Source organism: Branchiostoma floridae, chromosome 12, assembly GCF_000003815.2.
Source record: "Branchiostoma floridae strain S238N-H82 chromosome 12, Bfl_VNyyK, whole genome shotgun sequence".
In the NCBI taxonomy this organism is placed as follows: Eukaryota; Metazoa; Chordata; class Leptocardii; order Amphioxiformes; family Branchiostomatidae; genus Branchiostoma; species Branchiostoma floridae.
This window is the reverse complement of record NC_049990.1, coordinates 3,428,551-3,455,075: the sequence shown is the minus strand read 5'-3', so window position 1 is coordinate 3,455,075 and position 26,525 is coordinate 3,428,551. Positions and strand designations below refer to the sequence as shown.

The following is a 26,525-nucleotide window of genomic DNA, read 5'->3' as shown; positions in this document are numbered from 1 at the left end:
GTCCTACTCTCCAAGCAGAGGTTGGTGGGGAAATCGTGACTTTTACTTATCCTTATATGCCGTCTTTAATTTTCTGTCAGCTGACGGGAAAAAGACGGTATATAATTGAAAGCTTATTTACAAGTTCTTGCCCAAGGGCTAATTGCACCATAGAACATACAGAATATATACTAAACATACAGAAAATAAAAGACTTCGGTATAGATAACAATGGTGACATTCAGAAACAAAGTGGCTATTCTAGTAATGATGGTAATGATATGTACTGCTGAGAGCTACATATAAGAAAAAAGGTCACGATTTTCCCCTTCAGCGTCTATTATTCTAAGACCGGCTTACTGAAGAGAGAGGTGCCTTGTACATGTTATGTTACTTCTTCACAAACTCTTAACAATTCGACTCTCAAAGAAGTCTCAAACGATGACGTACGTTTAAAGAAAGGTGTACATCAACACATGTGCCACTTAATACCTGTTCACATTGTGTGACCCTTAAACAAAAGCGCGGGAAACAGGACTGGAGGTCAGAGGTGAAACGTAGGTGGTCCTGCCGTGGACGTCACTGGGAGTTGGGTGGAGCTGTACCGCATTGTTTCAGTCGGGCACACCTTTGTGAAGTTATGTTGATGTTTTCGGTACACATTCAATTCACCGCCCTCCGGTTTAAGGTTTGCAAACGCAGGGCGTCAACATCTTCAACTTTCACTAACAATCGTCCATCGTAAAACGCAAGCGACTGTACCATGTTATGATAGTTCATTCTCAAGTCTTGTATACCCAGGTATGTATAATAGATTTCAGGGTAAAATTTGTGAAAGCGGCAAATTCCGACGATTTGCGCATTACGTTGATCTTGTCAGCTAACGTCGCAGTCACGCAACGTTACATCGTACGTGTTCTTTTTATTACAATTATTGGCGAGGCTCTGACAAAACTGGCATCGACACGGCACTGCAACAGCCTTTTGTAGGACAGATCGACGGTTATCCCCAAGAATAGACCCCAAGTACCTTCTTAAAAAGAGGTCATTTTTTGTTTCCGTGTGTGCGCCTGTTTTCGAACAGTAGAACTTGAGAAGTCGTGGACATGTTTGATCTTGTTGATATTTGGTATGTTGGTAGTGGTTGGTAAAAGAAGGAAACGATTATGGTCCCTCTAGCGGCTTCCTACGGTACTGCAGCGGAACCTCTGGTTTTGTTGTCTTGTCGTCTATCTATTTGCTGGAACATCAAAACACTATGCACGCCTTTGTGGAAGTTTTTTCTACTGGTGACCGAACTGAGACGAACTGATTCGAATGTGAACAACCATTAATTTGTTTATCTGTTATCTGTTTTTAACGAGTTTGCTTAGCGTCACTTCTAGGTACTGAACTAAGCTCATTGTAGCAGCATCTCTTCTCCCACAAGATCAGAGACATGGCAGGTTTTGAACCCAGGACCTCTTGGGGCTGAGCACAAAGCGCTGCCGATTACCCCACGCGGTCTCACACCAGCATTGTTCTTTTCATTTTTTATAAACATTATTATTTATCTTTATTATTTTTTAGGAACAACAAGACCCTACGCATGAGGCTTCCCAGACGGAAAGTGCTACTTGTTCTAATCCTGTTGTTCCTCCTTGTGACCAAGGACGTATAACGTCCTTGTTGTGACCGAACTGAGAATGGAACGAGATTTAATTTGTTTATCTGTTATCATTTTTAAGGGACAACAAACCCGTAGCGATGAGGCTCCCCAGACGAAGAGTACTACACGTCTTGGTACTGTTGTTCCTCTTTGTCACCGAACTAAGACGAAATGTGAACAAGCATTCATTTGTTTAACTGTTATCATTTCTTAAGGGACAATAAAACCGTAGCAATGAGGCTCCACAGACGAAAAGTGCTACACGTCCTTGTCTTGTTGTTCCTCCTTGTGACCGAACTGCGGGCAAGGGAAGGGCGGAAGAAGGGAGAGCGCAAAGGGAAGAAGAACAGCAGGTGTAAACGGTTCCACTACGTACAGACCATCAGACATCCCACACTGGACTGCGAGGTGCAGGTGAGACGCTCTCATTTCATATTTCATTTATTTAACCAGGACATACACACTCAGGGCAGTGTCCTGTTTTTCAGGAGTTCCCGAGAACATTAAAATACACAACTACATTGGTATTTACTTGAAAGAAAAAATACAATTCACAAATCAGAAACAATATTAAATGTATACGAATAAGTCCCTATCTACGGTATTAAAATCAGTCCCTTTTTTAATTGAAAATGTATAACAAAATGAAGAAAATTGACGGGCTAACTAACTTAACAACTACTGAAATGATACAATCAAATGACATGTTATTTTCAAACAAATGAATTTTAGACACAAGGGTTGGATTTGAGAGGTTGGACGGAACGTAATTTTTTTTTTTTTTTTTTACTCAATGGTCACCACGTAACAAGGCCTGAAGGCCACTCAATGTTACGGGTTACATGATTGGAACTGTAACAGCAACTCTTCGCCCTAGGTCAGAAACATCATGATTGAGACCAGCCCAATTGCTCACTATGAGTGAACTAATTGCGTGGAACGAAATTTGTTCTGAAGTCTTCCCGACCTGAAGGTCATTTCATGATGGGGTGAACAAACATCGTGTCCCAGAAAAATGCTGTTCTACTCAAGAGCGCACAAACAGCCTTCTACTCGGAGCAATGACTCCCACAGTTCCACACCCTGAATATTAATGGCACCATGCGTCGTTTAAGGGTGCGGTCACATGCGTCGTGTGATTACATATCATCGTACGATTTTGATGACTTATTCGTTCCAAGCAGGCTGTGACAGTACCAAACACCGACAAGGATCTTAGACGACCTTTTGTGTAAGAAGACAGCTGAACTTTTCATGCATGGCTGTCCCACCAAAAACGCCATATAGCAATCATGACCGCGCCCTTAGCTAATTAAAAAAAAACCTTTAGAATTGACGTTTAAAGGGGCATTCCACTCCACACAGGAGTATTATTTTCCGATAGATATTAATTTTAGGAAGTGATAACTGCATACTACTTCACATTATACGATAAAGTACCCAGTTGCTCCACATGCCTCAAAAGCATTCAATGTTCTACTAAACTCCCCAAGTACCCTCTAATTGAATTAATCCTATGGCTGAATACAATGCAAAAGTTTTAGTTAAGGTTACAAAACTAATTTCAGGTTCGCTAAGAAATCTCGTCTTGTTCTTGTATTCTTTGCTATCTTATGAGCAATCTGCCTTCTCGGTGTGCTTAGCGTACCTCATTTATTCCGAAAATATGTACGATAAACAAAGTGTCTATGCGTATAGGGAATGCATGGGTAGGGTCTGCATGGGCTTAGTGAGTGTCATTATTGTTTTATAAAACACACATCACGTAATTCATCCTAAGGTGAATTCCACAAAATTCGGCTGATTATGTATTCATTGGCACATTATCTATTGGAAAACAAGACTCCCTTCTGGAGTGGAATGCCCCTTTAAGATGTCCTAATAAATTACAAGTAGTACTTTCAATCTCAGAAAAATTCTGATTCAAACTAGAGTGAAGAGTGTTCAGTTTGACACAAATGAAGTGGCTTGTTTGTATCCATGTCCATGCACTATTAAGAAGGGACAATTACCATCACACGCTGCATTTACTGCAAATGGACCGGGATGGGTGGTTACGAAAAACATGTCTCCGATTACGATCTGCAATAATTTATAATAATTTATAATTGTATAATTCATCATATCCTCACGGCATGTGTCAAGTCGTGCAAACCCAGTCTATGTTGAAATCCAACAAGATACTTCATCTGATAAAAGGGCGATAACTACACTATGAGAGAAATTTACCAAGAAATACATGGTTGAAAGAATTTGACGATTGAGATCCAAAGCCAATGCATGTAGTTTCAAGCACATACGCAGGGCGCATAAGATCGGTCAACAAATCTTTTGCGTGGTTCTACATGTAGCTCTGTCACCAGTGCAGTGTAGACGACATACCCCTTTGATCAAGACGCAGGAATGTTCTGAGTTCTCTACTGTCAGTGCAACGTGCACTGTGGCAAACCTGTGGTTGTCTGTTGTTTCGGTCATGTCTGGAATTCGAACATCGCTGTTGAGGGTCCTTAAGCCTCTGTCACGTAGACAACGAGCTTCGGTCGTATTTGTGGATCACCAGAGTGTCGCCCGAGATTCGTGACGTATTACATACTGTTCAGCATTACCAGCCCGATCTAAAAAAATATCTATCGAGATCGGGCTGGGGTCTGGTATCCAGGCTAGATGTTATGTTTCCCCTAAATGGTCTTATTGAGCTATATTCAACAATTGTATTATACTTATCAAGGCAGTTACTTACAAACGACTTCATTTTGCCGCGTTAGACTTGAACCTGCGACTTTCATGGCTTAAAAGAACGTTTTGTTTGTTGTTTCTGAGGCTGGATTAATGGTGTACATGGGCTGCGTTATTCACAAACACGTGACCCGGGATGACATAGAGCAAACACAGAGTAACACGATTCTACCGATATACGTATAACTTACCTGGGTGAGAGAGGACACATAACTACTTGTTATTACCTCCATGAAAAGTTACGGAGATTATATGTTCACTAGCGTTTGAATGTCTGTTGGTCAAGATAACTCAAGAACAGCTGGATGGGTTAGTTTTAGTTGGGAGGGTGTGACAAAAACTGGAAATGAGTAGATTTTGGGCCCTCTAGCGGCTTCCTTTGATACGGTGTAGAACTTCCGGGTCTCATATCTCGTGTTCTCAACAAGTTATGGTCACGATGTTTGGGCGTGACATAGCTCTTGTGCTAGGAAAAAAAGTGACGTAAGTCAGGGTCCTCTAGCGGCTAGGGATGAAATTTCAGGGGCATTTTTGTGAAAAATACCGAAAAGGATAACTTATCAATAAAATAAAGTAATTGATGACAACGAGTTTCAATGTACGATGATTGTAGGGAAACACGATTTTTGTTCTGCTTATACCACACTTCTGGTTGGAGATGTGTGACCGTGTATTTACCAGAGTCGAAGAAAACTTGGTAGACATACGAAAAACAAGCGTGATCAGTAACGTTACATCTGCGTGGAGCGGTGTACGTGTTTTAACCGCTTTGCTTACAGACGGTCACCGAAACATCAGTACATATGAAGTAAGGTTTGTGAAAAAAAGAGTCTCTTCTTTCGATGGCACGTCAGAAAATCTCTGTAACGTAAGGTTACCAGTTTACGGTCGATTTGTTAATAATGCCGTTTGAGGTGATGTTTCAATTCATAAAGAGTTTGTTGGATTTTAAAGAGGGGACGAAAATAGCCGTCTAGAATTACGATCAGAACCGGGTCATCTGTAATAGTGTTGTGCGCACTCAAGCGTAAATGTAAATTGTTGTCGGACTTTTCAGACGTGATTTGCTGAATGCAAAGTTATATGATAAATAAGGCAAGACACATAGATGATATAAACGTACTTCTTTCCTACTCAAGAGAATGTTCTTTTTTACAATTGACCTCGAAGTCTGCATCCACCAATAAGTGACCGTAAACTGGTCCTGCACGTAAACTGGTAACCTTACGTTACATGTCCATCTTCAGACTTACACCGTTTTTCACTCTCGTGAGGACCCGCTGTAGTAAACCTAAAGACATCTTCTTGGAGCTGTGTGTGTGTTTACCGATTCCTACACGCTCCATCTGGCGTGAGGAGCTGTTGACAAGTAGAGTTCTCCCCACGGAAGGAACAGATTACCCCCTGTAGTAAACCAGCCAACTCTGACACGTGTTTAACTCCACACGGGGAATTAACAACGGCCAAGTGTACACAGTCTAACCGGGGCTGGGTAAATACTAGATAATACAGGCAATAACTCGCCAGAGTAGGGTCAGCCGAAGAGTGAGCATTGACAATCCTGTAGTTGACTTTTGGGGACAAGATGGGTCTATCTTTTGTCGATTTAGTCCAGTGCATAGAAGTGATCCCTTGTCCTTGCACTGATACAAATCTTATTTTTGTCATTCCTACTCGAAACACACACACACACACGTTTCAATGCCTCCGGCCTTCGGGCGATCCTTCCCGCGGTCGGGCTGGCACCTCGGGTGATATGGAATACACCGTGTTGTATTCTATATTTATCACCCTGTCCATATCGAACGTTATCGCGGTCCAGGTATGACAAAAAAATAAGTCATTGAAGTTCTGTCCGAAGACATCCTGTAGAAAGTTCTCTTTGCACTGGCCTACATATGCTGAAAGTCTTGGCTCTTTACACACACACAGGCTCCAATGGCTGACTTGTGCCAAGCGTACGTGTCTCACAGACGAACCTTTCCAGGCAACTTCCAGGTTTAACCATCTAACATGGCAGTCAATTCTTACGTCAGAGTCACGTGAGTGAAACACTTGTATGACCCTACATGACCCTATATGGACGTTCTATCTGTCTGCAATGGCCTACACATGGCGGCATTCCTGTCTCCAATGACACACGTAGTCTTGGGCGACTGACTCGTCGCGATCATCTGCAGCATCGTATACACCTGTGTGTTCGGATATATAATTATTTATTTGGGTGGGCCGACTACTTACTCTTTGCAGCCAGGGGCTGAATTGCGAGGAGCTTACAATAGGCGGGGCAAAAAATCGCAAGGGTCTGGAGCGAGCTGCCATTCGGCGCCACTCAGGTGACCTCAATACGACAGTAATTGCCCCAGGTGCGGCCAAGGTACTGTAGGCTGTAGTTGAAGTAGACCTTGCGAAAGTCAGTGTACTTTTTTTTCAGTCAATAAAGATCGTCATGTATGACCGATGACATATAAGGAGGCTCTATCTGTCTGCAATGGCCTACATATGGTGAGATTCCTGTCTCCACAGTCCACACACACACGTACTCTCCAGTGAAATTTTCCAGGCACCTTCCAGGCTTAACCAGCTAGCATGGCGGACAATTCTTACGTCAGAGTCACGTGAGTGAAAACACGTATATGAGCCTATATGACCCTATATGGACGTTCTATCTGTCTGCATTGGCTTACATATGGTGAGATTCTTGTCTCCACAGTCCACACACACGTACTCTGCGGTGACTGACTCGTCGCGATCGTCTGCAGCAGACAGAGCGGGGAGACTGTTTATACCAGCGGCCACCTCCAGGCTGAGCAGGCCGCTGGGCTGTCCTCACCGCACCGTAAACACGGGCGTAAATCACTACTTCTGTCAGCCCCGACGTTTCACCGACGGTTCGGTAGAGATGATTCATCTTATTCTCCAAGCAGAGGTTGGGACGCGGAGATAGTAGTGGTCGGGATTTTGTTTTGCTTGCTTCCCTCAAATGAAGGCGGCCGGCCGGCCAACTCCTCATCTCTGGTAGCAGAAGTCCTCTGGCAAATTATTCTCCCTATAATAGCCAGCCTAGTAGAGACTAGTCAGCCCTGACGTTTCACGACGGTTCTGGAGAGATGAATCATCTCCAAGCAGATGGTAGGGTGGAAGATTGCGACGTTTTGAAGCTGCAGCAAAGTGAACTCATTTTCACAATACGACAAGAAAAAGATCACTTTGCCTAATCTCCAGGCAGATTAACCAGTGGCATAAGATAGTATCAAAGCTGGCTAAGGAGTACAGCTGGCCTAAGGGAGTCATCAGCCACTGGTAGCCAAACACACTCTAGGCCGGCTTCACTCCTCTGGCAGCTTTTGATACTACCTTATGCTACCGTAGGTTCGAGATTACACTTTACTCTTGACTGATCATGACAGTATTGCAGCTACCTGCCGAGACGTCGGTAAAGACAGGTAATAAGGTTGAATCCAAGCCTAAATCTATGTGGAAATCTCTTCCACCCCTACATCTACTTGGAGATCAGAACGATGCTGGCATGGTCATGCTCTTTATAACGTTAATAGACCGTTAAAATATTTAAGGCCTTGCTGATAAGATGTGACAAGGTACACTTCAGGTGTTTGCCGAGGAACATTAGCTGCTAACAGGTGCCTGAAGACAGTTTACAAACCAGAGGTTCTTGAGTTATGCTGACCACAAATATCTGGAAACACAAACAGACACACCCAAAACTATATCTACATTTTTCATGAAGATAATTACAGTAGAAAAGGGCTACATATCATTTAGCCAAGAGTGACATTGTGGTTGACTACAAAATGCGTCATAGATAAACAAATACGCTGAACGTTTCGCTGAGATCTTGGCCAAAAATAACACAAGCGTATAGTTTATTCAAGACTACTGTATAATCTCCAAGCAGATAGAAGGATCGGGCCATTTCCGTAAGAAAAGGTGAATCATTCAACATGCATATCTGGAAAATAGCACTAAATATGTTGCAAAACATGCGTAAAACACGTAGAATGAGTCTAGAAACTTTCATTTGCTTTGGAAATTGCTACTGTACAGATTGGGAGCTCGAGCAAAGTTGGCAAGGAACTACTTTTCAAAATAAATTTACGGACTGACGCAGGAAATGACGACTCGTTACGAATTTGGACCTTTTATAAACTCACATCCACGTTTCAATTATTTTCCTAACATTTATGTAGACGCGTTCTGTCAGGAGTTGTCAGAACTGCGGAATGAAATCGCTGACTATAGGACATTTCCGGAGAAGCATTCACCTCCCTCAACCCACGCCAGCCTTCACATTGTAGTTTCTACCTGAATTTGTATGGGTTGCTAGAAAAACAGTAGATATGGGCCAAATAGGATAGAAATATAGCAGAAATGGACCAAATAGACTAGGAAAATAGTAGAAATTGACCAAATAGCTATTGGCTACAAACATATTACCAATGCCCCCAAATGCTAGAGATATAGTAGAAATGGACCCAATATAGGCTAGAAATATAGGTAAAGGTGGACCAAATAGACCAGAAAAATTATAGTAGAAATGGGCCATTTTGTGAGAGGACTTTTAAATCATAGAGTTACCATTTGCAACAAACGGACAATTCTGTACTACTCAAATGCCCCTTTCACATAAGATGCCCTCTCCCCTGATTTCTTCATTTTCTTCCCTCCGCCCGTAGGTCTGGTAGAGACTACTTAAAATCATTCTTTCCTTAACCAACCCTGTCAAGTTAACGATCTAAACATCTGATAAAGACGACAGGTTGTTTTCTTGGTCCATAAACTCGACCCTGTTGTTTGGGTTTTGTTGTGTCGTTAATTGGAATGACCTTTAAAAAGCATGACTCGACTAAACCGGCGTCCTGGCGGTGTTATTTTTGCGCCTGTGATTTATTTCTGGATTATCAACAAATCGAGATCCGGTGCGGAAAGGATTAACGTTTGACTTAGTCATCTAATGTACTCTTGGCGGGCGGGGTGCAAGCCACTAAAGCAACTTGATAGGCCTAGGAGTTAAAAACAGTCAGATGTTTCAGGCTACATTCTCTGTATTTCGTCGTTTCTACTTATCTGGATGCCCAACCTAGCTTTCTGATCAATGTACTGTGAACGACTGTCCCATCAACATAAACGGTACGAATTTGAATAAAACAGCATTATTCACATTTCTCTTTCTTTCCTTTTTTGTTGTCAGAATGTCCTGATGGCGAGATGTGAGGGAGCGTGTCGCCGGTCCTCCAGAACTGATCCCATCATAGAGTTCTCGCCCATTCTCAGACATCCGTTTCAGTATAGGGTGAGTGACACTTATTTCTTGAAATGTGTACCCAATCAAATGTCGTGTTAGTAGTCACGTGATTCGTTCCTGGCCAATGAAATATCGTGTCAAGCGTTTCTTTCCCAGCCAATGAAGGAAGAGTATGTAACGTTAGTGACGTACTTGTTGGCCAATCAAGTGTTGTGTAAATAATGACGTGATTGTTCCTGGCCAATCAAATACCGTTTAAGAGGTCAACAGTTTCTCTTTCAGCAAATGAAGAAACTATATGTAGTGACGTGTTTGCTTGTTAGCCAATCACACATTGTTTAATAAGTTGGCACGGGCTTCGTTCCTAACCATGCACCAATCAAAATAGTCAATTCCAATGAAGTAATTGTACATGTGTGTGTTTGGTTGGTTGTAAGCCGATAAAGAACTCTGTACATAGTCAAGTATTTTACTACGTCAATCACGATGCTAACTGTTTAAACCTTAATCTCCAAGCAGTGGCATCACAGTATCAAACAAGAGTTCGTAGACCTCAGGCCTGCATGAAATGTATTGGGTTTCTGTAGACCTATTGGGTATTTTTGCCTTTTTGTCTGTGGTACGTGGTTGGAAAAATGAGCTTTTTACCGTGTTGGTTGTGCACCATGCAAAAGTCTGACTCTGAAATTCCATTTTCTGAATTTGTAAGTTTGGACATGGATGAACATTACTTATTTTGGATTTCTTAAGTATGTAACCAACCACAGTACTTTGAAGTTGTTGAGACGCTACCTTTTTTTGTCTCAGATGGCCCATGCACATGTAGTTACTCTGTCACATGATATACTAATATCTTCCTATTTCAATGTACTGACCTAATGCAGCTGCTAAGTCTCCTTGGTTTGTGTTCTTCCAATGATATTCATTAAAGATTTATTTCTGGGGTGTTATTCACTTGACATCGGAATGTTACTTGCATAATTTGACCAATGATACTTTTATCTGTAGTTCCATAGACATTAGACAATATGAATAGTGGTAGCCCCCATGCAGCAGCAACAGTTAGTCCCCAGGGTGGTATGATATTTTCATTCAATCCATCCAACCCAAACCTAAATCTCCTGTAGTATCTAAGCCAAATTTAACAGCATAATTTACTATGAAAAATGTCCTTGTCAATCCCATTTATAGATGGCAAGCTGCTGGCAATGTAGCCTGATTAAATCTCGCTTATAGCAGCCCGCCAAACATCCGCCGGCCCGCGGGGAGGGGCCAGTTACAGCCCTGGACAGCGGAGTTTGTGTTACACAGACTACTGGCAATGGAAGCTTTGAAAGTTCAGAAGCTGTTGTAGTCAGAGCAAACACCCAGCAAACTAACCCTGCCTGTACCATAGATTAAGCAGGCCCAAAAACCAAGCGAATATGACTAGCCCAAAACAACAAATTACCTGTATACAGTATGGAAATGGCATTACCAAAGAAACAAAAAGAAACACAGGACAAATCATACACATACCTTTCTCTTATGCCCACACTCTATACAGTTCTCCTCCACATTAGAAAATTGCATCTTCTTCTGTTTAAGTTCAAGTTCAACCATGATTGCCAACAGGGTAAAGGAACTTGTACCGAAACTTAAAACTCAGTACTATACAGCTCTAGAAACACCACAAAGAGTAATAAGCAAACTCCAATTATACCTGACCAACAGATATATAATCTTGTACACTCCCGTCATCTGGCAAACTGTCAGTGTCACTAAGTAACCTGATACATTGAAGGTGGCCCAGGCCAGATGATGGTTCTACACCCAACCATAATCTGTTTTTAAAACCAAGCAGATATTGGGAGGATGCCCCAACCACACAAAAACAGGATCAACCTATACAGTATCAAGTTCAAGCACTAGGAGGCCCAAAATCAAACCTGACCACCAGGACACCACAAACAACTCACGTACCAAATAGCAACACAATGGTACCTTGCGTTCCGGAGATACAGCGCACGCCCCGTGCCCGCACAAAAGGTAACCTAAAATGTCAAGTTCAAGCACCAAGGGCGCCAAAATCAAAATTGAGCATTATTCAGCCACCGCCGACACATGTGCCAAATATCATCGCGCCAGCACCAGCCGTTCAGAAGATATAACTCCGGAAACACCCCTCTCGGACACAAAATTCGACCTGCCGGGTCAAGTTCAAACGCGACAAGGCCCAAAGTCAATCCTAGGCAACAGGCAACAACCCCCCACCCATGCACCAAAAATCGTCGCAATCGCGCGTATCGTTCCGGACACACAGCGCCAAAAGTGCCCCAAAAACACCAAAAATGCCACCTGCAATGTCAAGTTCAAACGCCAGGAGGCCCAAAATCAAACCTGAGTGTTAGGCTACCACCCCCAACCCACGTACCAAAAATCGTCGTGCTCGCACCATCCGTTCACGAGATACAGCGCCCTACATCCCCGGCTACCGAAAAGTTCCCACCAGCATCAAAACCATACCTGCATACATGCAGGTAAAGAGGCAAAATGATTTGTTTGTTTACTTATAGCGTTTTTTTTTACATTTCCAGAGACAGAGCTGCCAAGCGAAGCTGTCCAAGCTCAAGGCGGTGAGATTAAAGTGCACGGACGGAACCTTCGTCACCGCGTCATACAGATACATCACCAAGTGCGCATGCGCTGCCTGTCCGCCAGACTTTACGCTTCCGTGACGGGGATTGTAAAATTCCAGGAAAGTAATGGGATCTTCCCGGAAAAGACAAACAGAATTTCATGGAGTCAAAATCACAGCAACACTTACTTTGATACTCACAGTTGTCAACTTGGCCACGCCCTTGAGGCGTTGTCAAAAAGGGAGACGCGAGAGTGGACGGTCAAGGATCAAAAGCGAACCCTTGTGGGGAAGAAACGTATTGCACCATCTCCCTTATGATGAAGTACATGTATTAAGAGCTACGTCAATCCAAGACTCTGCACAATATTGTTGATACTCTTAAAATATGAAACTTGCTGTTTGCCTTCGCGTGCGTTGAGCCCACAAGACTATTGTATATAGAACCTGCCCTGTCTCGGTATTGCAGGAAAGACTGTTCAAAACGAACCGTTTTTTTCGCATTTTTTTCCTGGGACAAGGAACGCCCATAAAGCCGTCTGCAACAGCACTAGCAAGGTGTTAACTTTGAAGGCCAAGAAGACTTTGAATTATATGATACGTGAGCATTAACCAGAGAGAGCCTAGTCCGTAGCGAAAGGACCCTCGGCATCAGCAGCCTTGATGCTGGAAAGCGAATGGTTTTAGTGTAAATAATGTTAAATACTGTGACTCTGCGAATCGGGAAGACTGCTATATAGTATGTGTATGTATAACGAGAAAGAGAACGCACAGATTGTGAAATATGAACTATATCTGTTATACATACGTATAAACAGTTGTATTACAAATTCCGTTGTTGTAAAATCATACACGTTATCTATACATGGTAATTTGCAAGGAACGCACAGTATGGAAATCATGGGATACAACGTAATGTGTTGAACGTATGACTATTAACCCCTCGAATGTCACGGTACGGTCCTTGGCAGTCAAAGGGTTAAATCAACTTAGGTATAGCCATTCTTATGTCTATATCTGCCTCAAAACGCCAACTAGAGTTCTGTGGTTGTGAGGAAAAAGTACGCAAAATGTTAACATGTGGTCGAACATAGTTGCCTTACATGCACCTAATCTTAATTTTCTGCTACGTTTCAACAGCCGTCTCTGCTGTCTTCGTCGATGTAAAGGCACAGATGTTATGAAGACAACAGACAGACTGTCGTAACTTTATTGAAGCAGAAATATAAGAAAACTACTTATAGCTATGTTCGATTGATTGACCAACCTGATGAAACTATTTACATCCATACTATAGGTTAGCATGTATTCAAACGATGTCCTAAATCACCTTTGATTGTAAACATGCATTTTGTACATTGATAATGAAATTTGTAAGAAAGTAATTATGTATTATGTGAATACATTTGCACCATATACAAGAAACAGAGAAGTCTTCATATAATAAAAAGACTAAAGGCAATCAAACTAATTTACCAGCCACAAATCAAAATATACATAATTGCATTGCTGAATATGTGTAGACTGTTCTCATTTCTTTATTCCCTGTACATTGGTTGTATGCTTCATATAAATTTCCTTCCGTTTGTGTTACTCTTAAAGACATTAATATGTAAGACAGACCGTGTTTAAAACATCAGGCTTAGGTATAAAAAAGCTAAGAATTATTCAGAAAACGCATGACTCATAATGACAACAAAATAAAGTCATACTGAACAGCTACACACAGGGTTTTATATGCTTCTCTACATCCTTGTTGCAAGTTGAAAAAGATCAATTAAAACACAATTTAAAGACGAAAAATATTGACAAAGTAAACATCATATCTTTTTCAGCATTATTGGCAGTGAGAGTTGAATAAATATGTTAACTATGACCTTTGATGCTAATCTCCAAGCAGATCCTACAGTAGCATAAGATAATATCAAAAGCTGCCAGAGGAGTGAAACCGGCCTGGGAGTGTGTTTGGCTCCTAGTGGCTGATGACTCCCTTTGGCCGGCTGTATTCCTTAACCAGCTTTGATACTATCTTATGCCACTGGTAAATCTGCATGGAGATAACGTCGATGCGTCTCCAATGAAATAACTCGATGGTATCAATGACCGATGATTTTTGGCCTCTCTCTATCCTGTGAAAAGGGGGTACTGTAAATGCATTTACTTTCGCGGCAGCGGGAAAATGGGCTGTCCGCGGTGGTTTTGAATTCGCGGTAGCGCCATACCGCGAACTTATTTACAGTACTGGACTGTAGGCGCATACTGTATTATGGATATTCGAAGTTCGCGATCGTGGTTTAGTGGTCACTGCGAAAACCCCGAATATAAAACCACCGCGAAAGTTTCTGCATTTACAGTATCAGTGACGTTGCCAAGAGGGTCTGCATGGGGAGATCCAGGCAACGCTTCACGTTAGTTTACTACTGTGGTTCTTCTCCGTCATCCCCCGGTGGAGCCGGTGCCAGAAACATCGCCCCGAAGAACGACTGTGGCATCAGAGTTGAGTACTCATGGTGAGGGGTGATGGGTTCCACCTGCGAGGGGAAAAATATGACTCACGTTATTGTTATGCTTCAGTTTAGGCTTCGTAAAATCTTTTTATATTTTGCTTTTTGGAAAGACGGGACAATGTGACACTGCACTCAAGTTAGTAACATCTTGTAACAGTGACACATATATTTTGACAAATGTACTACATGTTTTTGTCTTTCCTGACTGTTTCACTGCCCATGTACTGCATGTTAAGTTACACATGTTATTCGTCCAGACACATCAGTATATGTTATCCCTCCATGTGCAATAGTACTCGACTGTACAAACACTAGTCTTAGTGGTTGACAAATGTACCATTGTTGTTGTTGTTTAAAAAAAAAAAAAAAAAAAAACAGTGACACATACATAGTGCAGACAGGAGGTAACGGTAGTATTTACCTCCCCAACCGAAGTCAGGTAGATACCTATTTTTACACCTAGGTGGAGTGAGGAAAGTCGTGTAAACTGCCTTTCCCAAGGGCACAGCGTCGGAGGCACGGCGGGTATCGAACTCGGGACCCCTAGGCTCCGAGTCCAACATCTTGGCTTATTCTGGTCATGCGTTTTCATGCATGTGTTTATGTCGATATTCTAATAATAAATTTTTTGTTCACACATTAATCTTACATTATATAAACAAACAAACAAGCAAACAAACAAACAAACGTATATTTCAGTAATGCAATAATCTGATCCTTTATATCTGCATGTATGTACAGCTATACCCCTGTCACATAATCAACCGGACGACGAGTCTGCGGCAGTCGCCCGAGCCTCGCTTATAATAATAACTTTATTGCACAACAATTGTACAAGGTACAAAGTACGGCTTATATGTGACAGGGACGGTTTTCAGGTGAAAAATACTCGCAACCCTCTGTTGATCTTAAATATGGCCGACCTTCTATCGATACGCCCAAAGATCGTGCATAACAGGGGTATTACTAATACGTTAAAAGATCGAATGCATTTTCTATATAATTGGTTCTCGTACAAGAGAGTTGTACCCTCACCTGTATCCTGTCGTGTGCCCACAGTTCGAACACACCTCCGTGGTACCGGCTCTCCTGGTCACTGATGGGGGTTCCGTGAGAGTCCAACTCGACTCTGAGAACAGAAAATTTTATTCATTTATCAAGATTCACAGAATGCGATCTGAAATGTGTCGGCAACAGGATTAGTATAATTACTTTCCAAGAAGAGGTTCGGCTCCGGCTGTTTTAGACGTGTTTTAGTCGTTTCTATTGGCCTTAGTAATTTGTGCTGTTGTCTCTATGTCTTCTGGACGACATAAAGAAAACAGCACAAAATAGAAAGCCTGATACCCACAGACACACACTCACACACACACTCTCTCTCTCTCAAACACACACACATCTCACTCACACAAACACACACAACAAACACAAACACACACACGCACACACTCAAACACACAAACACATACCACACACACACACACACACTCTCTCTCTCTCTCTCAAACACACACACAACTCACTCACACAAACACACACAACAAACACAAACACACACACGCACACACTCAAACACACAAACACATACCACACACACACACACACACACACACATACTCAAACACACACACACACACACACGCACACACACACACACATACACACACACACACACACACATACACACACATACATACATACACACACACATACACACACATACACACACAGACATTACAAAAACTATTCTGTTATTTCGTGGAGGTACAAATAAACCGAATATATGAAATAAAAGAAGTCTCACTTGACAGTGTGCACGCTCTCCATAAGAGTTGCCTTTGCATCACAGTTATTGTCTTGGTAACACGGGACCCGCACTGTGCGGTGTCCAACCCGCGGGTTATGGGAATCGTTCCGGCTGCCTGGCTGGTAGTGGTACGTCATCTAGCGGATAAAGATATTACTGCATCAATACCTTAATTCCTTAAAATGTTTATTACACCAAAACGCAACATTGTATTACATGTATTTAATGTCATGGAGATTATATTTTAGGCAGTGTATACGTGTGTGTATGTTGGTGAACAAGCTCAAACATAAGCCTATTGTTACTTTACATCCGTTAGAACCTCATGTCTCTTCTCACCTGACTGTAGACGTAGTAGGTCCCTGACACGGTGATGTGGATGTACTTGTCCTCTGGGAACGAGAACGCGTTGTGGGTCAGGGGAGGAGAGTTGTCGGCCCACCGGAACACTGGTGAGAGACCAGAATGATGAGATTATCATGACGCGTAAAACCACACATGAAATTTATCTAACCTCGTAAAACTACTACCGAGGACCAACGGTGGCCCGTGCGACGGAGAGCTCCTACATCCCCGAAGAGAACCAGCCCAAACCACGATAGAGCAAGGAGCAGCAACGAGGTTGAAAGAGAGACAAGATAGCTATACCAGCAGCAGGTTACTATAGCCTAGGTACTAATGCTATGGTCACGATTGAAATAAAGTAGTTTTTGCACTTTCGGGCGTGACGGTGACCCCTAGGCGTGGCCCCGTGGGACATCCCTCGGGTACCGGGCTCTTTTGGCACACGGCCGGGCCCCCAGATTGTTTTTTTGTTTAAACTAGCAGTTAAAATCAACTCGGGACCCGGCGAAAAATAGACCCCATATGCTAATCGTGAGCACAACGAGGGGTACCACCGCGATATCCGGACGTAAAGAACGTAGCATTAGTGTTACAGATAGGTAAGTAGGAGTTGAAGACCACCTGTTATTGTTGTTTATTGTACATTACCTAGGTCGTCCATTGTGAAGGGGTGCCCGCTGTGATGTAGGGCCACGTGAGCCGACTGGAAATGGTGGTCCTGGTGGTGATGTGACGTCACGCCGGGAGGGCTGTCTGAGGAGGAGACATAGAACGGTTGATATTAACTCGCATGATTACGACGGATAGGTCGCCACAATGAAAGTTACCGATTTTTTTCAATGTGGTGGCCTTAGGTCATATTTCCAAGTTAATACCAATAAATATGCACAAGGCATGTTGTTACGTTTTTGTGTTTTTGTTGTGTTTTATATCATACTTTTCGTTCAATCTAAACTGCCCGACCGGGCCCCTATATGGAAATATGACGTTAGCCTTACGATGGTTGGTGGAATTATAACAGGTAAGTTCACAATTAAGTATACAGGTAAATTCGCAGGTAAAACAAAGGTAAGTACCTGCCATCATACCAGCCCTAGCGCCGCCTCCGCACGAGCACTTCCCCGGGGGCCCGGGCGGGCCCCGCAAGCCCGACACACCCGGCAACCCGGGGGGACCCTGCGGGCCGGGAACGAGACCATGGGACCCGGGAACGAGAACGGTGGGCCCGGACACGCGGTTGGGGCCAGGTGCACCTGATGGGGACGAGGACAAGGTCAACTTATTAAGGAGAAGAAATCGCACTAGACGGTGCAGTACCACAAGACGTCGCCCTATGGCGTCCGTTATTTACTGCATGTCGCCAGATTTTGAGTCCAGAAAAATGAAGAAGAAAAAAAGAGTCAGAGTTTTGAAGTTCTGATGTAAAGGATAACAGGCAACAAAAGTAGTTAAGAATTCTTTTTTTTTAACTCAGACATACTCAAGACCGTCTTCAGGTATTCACGTCTTCTGTGAATTGCCAAAATATGATCAGACACATACATAGGCCAGTTTTATCCGGTTGTTTTTGGGGGCCTCCTTTCCGATTTGTGTGTTATCATTTGACAAGGCTCAGACGAACGTTTCCTGTTTTTGTCGCCCAAACCAGACGTGATGTAGTTCCACTTTCGCTTTCGTTCTCCTGACACGGATAAACATTTCCCTTTCACTCTATTCACCTGTGTCTACACCTGACCCCCTGCCGCGAAAAAAAACACCTGAGTTCCCGGTAAAGTATGTGTAAAACGGTGTTCAGTTACCACAACAATGTCAATGGTAGGTATCAACAAAACTTTGTGGCATGTGCTGTAAGCTCTCGTACATATGTCTTTAAAGAGCAAGAAAAATGTACGGATCAGTTTTCTTTCTTAGGGCGTTTTCCAGTGAAATATGATGAATGGGTATAAACGATGAGAATCAAAATAAGATTCAAGTGGCATGAAAATTACAGCACAAGTGATTGAGTATTAAATGTAACATTGATATATATGTATATAAAATATTATGATGTGCCTCCCAGTAAGACATGGCTGCAAAGCTGATAACCCACACATTTTTCTTGGTCATCAATATAGATATATGTACGAGAGTCTGGCGAAAATATTAGATAAAGCTGATAGAAGCGAACGGGGTTGCGAGGGAGACACAGGTTAATACCGATCACCCCACAAGTGCATTTCTGACTTGTGTAACGCCCAAACAGTCTCGCGACTAAGTCTCCAAGCAGACCCAACGGTGCCTAAAGATAGTATCAAAGCTGGCAAAGCTCCCTTTGGCCGACTATCTCCCTTTGGCCGGCTATACTCCTTTGCCAGCTTTGATACTATCTTTAGGCACCGTAGGGTCTGCTTGGAGACTAACTCGACTTCGCTGCAGAGCATTCTCCTACGCAGAGGGGACCAAAGTCGTCTCAAAACTCCTCAAGAGCAGTTTTGAGACGTCTTTGGTCCCCTCCGCGTAACAGAATGCTGTAGAGGTGCAAGCGCATAACTTTACATCCAGGTTCCCTTGTAATCAACGATCGCATAGCAGCTTTAAATTTGCTGTAAAGAACTTGATAATCAGGGACTTACAGCCGGGAGCTTTGGGGTCTTTTCGACATTTCTTCTTTCCCTTCCCTATGAGAGTGGTGAGTGGATATAATAGAAGTGTTAGTAATATATGGCAGGTTAGTAACAGAAAGCTGCGCGTCTTGTATGGTGCGATCGCACTTTTATGTCGTGGGTAGAGCTGTTAGTAATGAATCATAAGTTAGATATCAGAAAGGTACTAACGTTACGTGTCTGGTAAGGTGGTATCTCACTGCACTTGGGGCACCGATACGGCACTGCGGGGTTCCAAAGATAACACTACGAATTTCAGAGAACATTTTTTTTAACGTTTTGTGTATTTTCTTGTCTTCTAAGTCATACTTTTACGTATTACGCAATATATAAATTATAAAAAAATCGGCGAAAATAACACAACAGTGCTGCAGTGAACGAACCCCGCAGTGCCGCACCGGTGCCACAAATGCAGTGAGATACTGTAAATGCATTTAAGTTCGCTGGGATTTAATTTCGGGGTAGCGGGAAAAATGACTTTTCGCGGTGGATTTAATTTCGCGATAACACCATCTACTGATGTCTAATACCTTAATAGAAAAATGTTCGCGGTGGATTTTATTTCGGGGTAAGCGGTCGCCGCGAAAACCGCGAACATTAATCCACCGCGAACATTTCTGCATTTACAGTACCACCTGTAGTGCGGTAATATATTTTTTGTTGTTGTGGGATTTCAGCTCGGCTGTAACAGAGCCTTTAATGTATGTAAACACCTTAACAAACAGGGACATGCCTCAGGGGCTGTGGAATCTTTTCTACACTTCTTCCTGGAGCCTCCCATCCAGGCTTTCTGGTGGGGGTTCTTTGGCTTCTTGTGCGCTGTTTTCTTCTTGTATGCGAGTTCTGATTATACTCTGATTTAAAGTGTCTGTACGAGTGATGGGCTATCAAAAGTCAGGTACAATTTAGCCTCCGTAGAAGGCTCTCTGATGCCTTTTTTCGGCCCATAATGCACTTTTGCTGGCCATTTCTTTCGAACAGGATGGCAATTAATAACTCAGTACAGAAAGAAATGGCCAGCAAAAGTGTATTATGAGCCAAAAAAAGGCCACAGAGAGCCTTCTACGGAGGCTAGGTACAATTACTCTCTAAGCAGAGGTTCGGCTCTGGCTGTTTTTCTTTGACGTTACGTATTATCAGACGTTTTTGTCCGGCTCTCTATTTTGTACTGTTTTCTTTATGTTAGGTCGGTGGAAAGAAAGAAAGAAAACAGTACAAAATAGAAAGCGCGAAAAAAAGCGCCTGACACACGTAAAAAACAGCCGGAGCCAACCCTCAACTTGGAGAGTAGAAGGCTTCAGGACTCACACACAATCATGAAAACAGAACTTATGAAGCTAGAAGAAAGGCCCAACCCGTGAGCCTGCTTAGGAGACTATCCTCCTGTAGATGTTTGTTGTGAAAAGGGAAACGACGAGATTCAAAGCAAACATAAAGGGTTTCAAAGTAGGCCCTCGAAGTCTTGACATTTACGCCACAAGGAAGACTTGCTTAAAACAAGGGTGGGGCCAACGTAAGATACGTTTTTATGTTGTTGGTTAAGACGTTAATTGTATTTTTTTCCCAACCGAGCTAAGTACAGGTCACAACAACATACATGTAAAAGTATCATAGAAGTTCTTCTTCTTCTCGCTTCTTGGTAATGGTGATTGTATGAGTTTAGCAATAGTCGCTTTATCAAAACGCATTAGGTATATATATATATTTTTTCAGTGGTACTCATACGTATAAAGAGACTCTTATATATATATATATATATATATATATATATATATATATATATATATATATATATATATATAGTTAGATATATAGTTATATGTATGTATATAACTCTCTCTCTCTCTATATATATATATATATAGTGATATATATATATAACTCTCTCTCTCTCTCTCTCTCTCTCTATATATATATATATATATATATATATATATATATAACTAAATTGGATATTGGTCAACAAACCTCCCATAAACTCATAAAAAGTGTATGTTACCCGTGCTATTCAGTGGGTACAGCGTTACGACAAGTTAACTATATGATAAATCATGTCCATATCGGAAGTAGAACCGTTTACACAACATTGTGTAAAGAAAGCCTCGCGTGTTTGTGTTAGGTTTACCTCGTCTTGTTTTCCGCTTCTGCGTCACACGAGGGTCGGGAGGCGGGGCTAGTAGAGAAATAAAAGAAAAACAACTTTAACCACGAACTGTAACATTGACCATGGTCTATCTAGATTTTGTTATGATGGGGTACAATGCATGCCTGGGAACCTTTGAGGACTAGATTTTCTGTTTCTCGTTGCTGCAGTAGGATGAAATTATTTTCAGGACATAGTGATCATATCAAGTACTACAATCAAAATTGAAAAATAAAAATAAGGACAAATAAGTTTTCAAAACAGAATTTCAAGCCTTCCAAACTTTTTCCACGTACCTGCGAAGACTTGTCTTCTATGTCTCACCGATGTAGGTTTTTCTTCATAGACATCAGGAGCTTTTGGCTCTGCTTTCTGCAAGAACAACAGTAATGTGCTCCAATCAACGTAATGTTAGAAAAGGCGCAAGTGCCGTTCTGTTCAGCCTTGGTTCGACTGACCGAAACCGGGCCAGGCGACACCGTAGAAGGTAGCTCACTGCACTTGCGGCACCGGTGCGGCACTACTGAGGGTTCGTCCATTGCGGCACTGTTGTGTTATTTTCGCCGATTTTTTTATAATTAAGATATTGCGTAATGCATAAAACGATGACTTAGAAGACAACAAAATTCACAGAGCGTTAGAAAATTCGTTCTTTATCGCTGAAATTCGTCGAGTCATCTACGAACCCCACAGTGCCGCACCGGTGCCCCAAGTGCAGTGAGATACCTGTCTTATTGCGAGACTCAAAAGGCCACATGTTTCACAAAGCGCTATATAAAGCGCGGTATGTGCTAACTACTTGTATACGCTTATTCAGACGGGTCGTTGCGAATGTCAACTGCCCCCAGGAAAATGTCACAGAAGATCTCCGTATCCAGAAAACAAAAGACCGGCTATTCAGTTACATACGTCCATACCTACGAGCACAGCGTTGACTTACAAAGACTCAGAGAGATATCACAAACATTGTCCAAGTGTATACACCAAGTCTAAGTCTGTGTACCTATTGTATTGGCCCAAATAACTATACTGGCTATAGCCATGTATAGGGACAAAATTTGCCATGGAAATTTGGCCACCAGAAGGTTCGACTGGAGGGGAAATGTTTAACTTCCCGTGGACTAACTCTTCTGACCAATTATATTCCCCTTATTGTCGAATCCTACTGTCCACAACCCATCAGGAAAGCCTGGTGTAGACTAATCTATATCATCGCTTGCGTGCACTACACGCTATTTCTATGCATTTCCACATTTACCTGGCGCAAAGATGTGTCGTAATTTCTTGGTGACTGTGTCTTGCCAAATAAGAAGTATACTTGAAAACAAAGAATACGAGCACAGCGCGACTTGCAAAGACTAGTACTTGCCACACATACACACACTGTAAGTATATATGATATATATCCATTGCCACTCTTGTCCCGTATATAACACTATCCATTTATAAATGGACGACCTGTGCTTACCTGACGCAAATATGCATCCTGTTTTCCTGGTGACGGCGTTGTCATGCCAGGTCTGAAGTTTCCTTCCATTTGATGCAGCGCTACAAGCGACTGCACCAGCCCGTTGAGATGTTCGATCCTGTCCTGACTGTCCCTGACCGTCTGTTCCAGCAGCGCGCAGCGCAGGTACAGCGCACAGAGCCCCACCGCGAGCAGCGAGACCACCACAACACAACACACGTGCGGAGACAACAACACTCCCGCCCCCGCGGCTCGCCTACACCGCCCGGGAATCCCCTTAGAGGGGGTGTCCCCGCATTGCTGCGGCTTCTCAGGGAATCCCTCGCGGTGGGCGGGACGCGGAGTCGAGCAGAGGATCGCGAAACTTTGCTCCATGTTGGCGCGAACGTTGCCGAAACTCTTGTTCTCTCTTTTTCCGCGGACGATGTTTCTCTCAGGCGAGCCGCCCTGCCACCTTTATAAAAAAAAAACATCTTGTTGACAATGGTTTCGGTCCCCGACAGACGACTGCACTTTTCCCGCGCAACTACTAGTACATGCAAACAACAGGTACCAAAGTGTCGCCCCTTTCACCTGTCAATCATTCCTGACCTTTTTACCTCAGTACACATCGACGACATGATTGACATGACCCCCCTCCCCACCCCTCACCGGGCCTTCTCAGTTGTCACGTGACGATTTTTTCGTGGAAGACCGAAAATAAGAAGGGGCCTAACTTTAGGGGCGCCAAAGTATAACGTACGGGCACTAGCGCACCCTTAGACACCTTAATACACTCTTCTATCACACAGGGAACAAATACTTAAAATGATAGCACACCAAGGAGAGTTTACTATGCACACGTGTACTGAAAATCTTCTTAAGAGTGGCCCAAGAAACCTTAAGGTGTGAGAAAGGTCCTTGTTAACAGGTGTCAAGGCAGAAGTCCGTACGTGTTGACAGCAGTTAAAACCGCAGACAGTGTGACTTGTGACATTCCCTGATCCACAAAACCCCCAACAGACGTGCATGGTTACGTGTTAAAAGCCTGTGAGACAGCGTCTAACAACATGCAAGTGATCTAACTAGTCTTGCATTACAGACAGGGCATACGTGACAGGCCTTAAGGGGTCTGACAGGGTCAATACCCTGGGTTTTATTATATAAAGGGCTCGCCTAAGTAAACAAGCAAAACATATGCAGACTGAGTCTTTTTCAAACTGGTGCATGCAACCCAACCTCCGAAACCATGTCGATCATATCAACAATGATCCGTCCCTTAATTATGTGTCTGACATTTGCAAATAAAGTCTATCTGAGACAGGTAACCGAGGTTAGGGTGGGGTATGTCAAAATGTCAGCTTGTCCGTCTTTCTGTGTACACGTGATTGGCTTCATGTGAACCGCCTTTGAGTCTTTTCAAGTACATGCATGTATCTTTCTTACGTTGCCTGCCTCCTTTCTTATTTTAACCTTTGAAAGAAATGCTTAGTTCAGGGTATACGTAGGTTTTCAAGTATGCCCAAAACTGTTCAGATGTGCTACACACAAAAAATAAGCCAGTGTTGGTGTTGTTCTCAATATACACAAAAGCACACTTGTGTTCCAACCCGCCCACCCTATGGATACTTATCAAGTCGGTATCTTTCGCTGATGACTCCAATAAATGGCAATGATATAAATATATCTATTAGTAAGAACTTGTCTTTTATTGAAAGTTAAGGTTAACAGTTAGCATCCTGAGATCACACACCTGTTACACACCTGTATGTACACACCTGCCACACATATGGACAGGTACGTGTCTGTAGAAGTAAGTAAGTAAGTGTCACAAATGTACATATCTGACTTATAAATATAGTGTCAGTGAGGTACAGTTCTCTTCGGCGCGTTTGAAACTCTCTGTGTGTGTGTGTGTGTGTATGTGTATGTGTGTGTGTCGGTGTGCGTGCGTGCGTATGCGTGTGTATGTGTGTGCGTGCGTATGCGTGGTGTGTGTGTGCGTGCGTGCATGTGTATGTGTGTGTGTTTGCAAGTGTATGTGTTTGAGTGTATGCATGCGTGTGTGCGCGAGTGTGTGTGAGTGTATGCATGAGTGTGTGTGTGCTTTGCGTGACCCTTGGTTTCATAGTTGATTGATAACCCGTACGGACAACATTTCTGAAGATGGCGAAACACCTGAGAGGATTGACGCCATCGTGGAGTATCTGGATCCTGGATGACAAAACATCCGCATCTTCCCAGCCCATAGCATAATCTTTCTTGTTTCATGAGGAAATAGTAAGATCCTTGAGAACACCTGTAAAACAATAAAAAACATTATTACGCTACACAAAGGCTACCTGATGTGATATAGCTTCATGATACTACACTAAAGGTATCAACTAGAATCTGTTCAATCTACTTAAAGCTCTTTAAAGTCCCTAGGTTACTTCCATTTCCAAGAACCCTATACAGCGCTTTGAAGTGCAAAGTTAACGGTTGTGGTTTCGGTCACGATCAAATCGTTGGAAGTCAACTCGCGACCTGTTATTCTAGGCTACACATTGATGTCTTAAAACAGTTTACTCAGCAGAATGTAATGTCGGTGTGGTTAAATATATCACTTTCGGTCCACGCTACTTATAAAGCACCAACGAAACCATGAGCAGCCAGGATCCAAGAAGGAACACTCGAGAGGTTCCTGGAACTCCTAGTTTCGAAGACAACTCCCTCAAGCCTGTGCCACTCGGTGTTATTATGTTTGTGCCCTGCATATGGAAGGACGGTCCGATGGGTTTCAAAGTCATGGGAGGAACTAAGGTGTCCTGTATGTGGAAACAAAGACGATCAGGTTAGCTTACAATGCAAGTTATTCTTCTTACCATCTATCATACATTAAGTCAAACGATGAGAATTTCTCGAAGACGTAGTCACCGTAGTTACAGTTCAGAGATGGTCAGTCTGTTTTTTTACTCACTGCATTTAAATCGTTTTACATCGGTTCACACAGTTAAAGCACTATCAGCTAAAGATGAGTATTTGTACAACGCGTCATAAATGACATAAATGTTTGATAGTGAAACACGTTTGGTGTATGTCTTACGTATCATTAACCTTACCTTAAAAGTGAACGTTCACAATAAACGGCAGGGCAGCATAAAAGCACATGCTACGTTATTTGGATACAGATACTTACTAATAGACATATCAAGACCATCATATCACCGTTTTATGGACTTGCCTTGTATACGTATCTTGTGCCATTTCTAGCAAATGTAGCACACAACTCCCTTCACCAATTTCTCCTGATCTCCGTCGGGCAATCCTCATCACACAAATAATCTAGTATCAGCAAGTGTCCACCGTCTTCCATATAAAACTACCAGCATTTCTCCCAGTGTACACATCC

General features: G+C 42.7%; 2 protein-coding genes across 2 annotated transcripts; one reads left to right on the top strand and one right to left on the bottom strand.

The window, feature by feature from the left end:
- Positions 1 to 1,861: 1,861 nt before the first annotated feature.
- LOC118428008 (norrin-like) lies at positions 1,862 to 12,356 on the top strand. Its single transcript, XM_035837972.1, has 3 exons — positions 1,862 to 2,041; positions 9,573 to 9,674; positions 12,203 to 12,356. The coding sequence occupies exons 1-3, from the start codon at positions 1,862 to 1,864 to the stop codon at positions 12,341 to 12,343; spliced, it is 423 nt and encodes a 140-aa protein (XP_035693865.1). The 3' UTR covers positions 12,344 to 12,356.
- A 2,304-nt stretch (positions 12,357 to 14,660) lies between these two features.
- LOC118428007 (ectodysplasin-A-like) lies at positions 14,661 to 23,775 on the bottom strand. Its single transcript, XM_035837971.1, has 11 exons — positions 23,747 to 23,775; positions 23,156 to 23,609; positions 22,597 to 22,604; positions 21,984 to 22,081; positions 21,670 to 21,717; positions 17,979 to 18,155; positions 17,551 to 17,655; positions 16,897 to 17,006; positions 16,555 to 16,694; positions 15,786 to 15,879; positions 14,661 to 14,774 (listed from the first exon to the last, which is right to left on the bottom strand). The coding sequence occupies exons 1-11, from the start codon at positions 23,773 to 23,775 to the stop codon at positions 14,661 to 14,663; spliced, it is 1,377 nt and encodes a 458-aa protein (XP_035693864.1).
- Between the last annotated feature and the right edge of the window lie 2,750 nt (positions 23,776 to 26,525).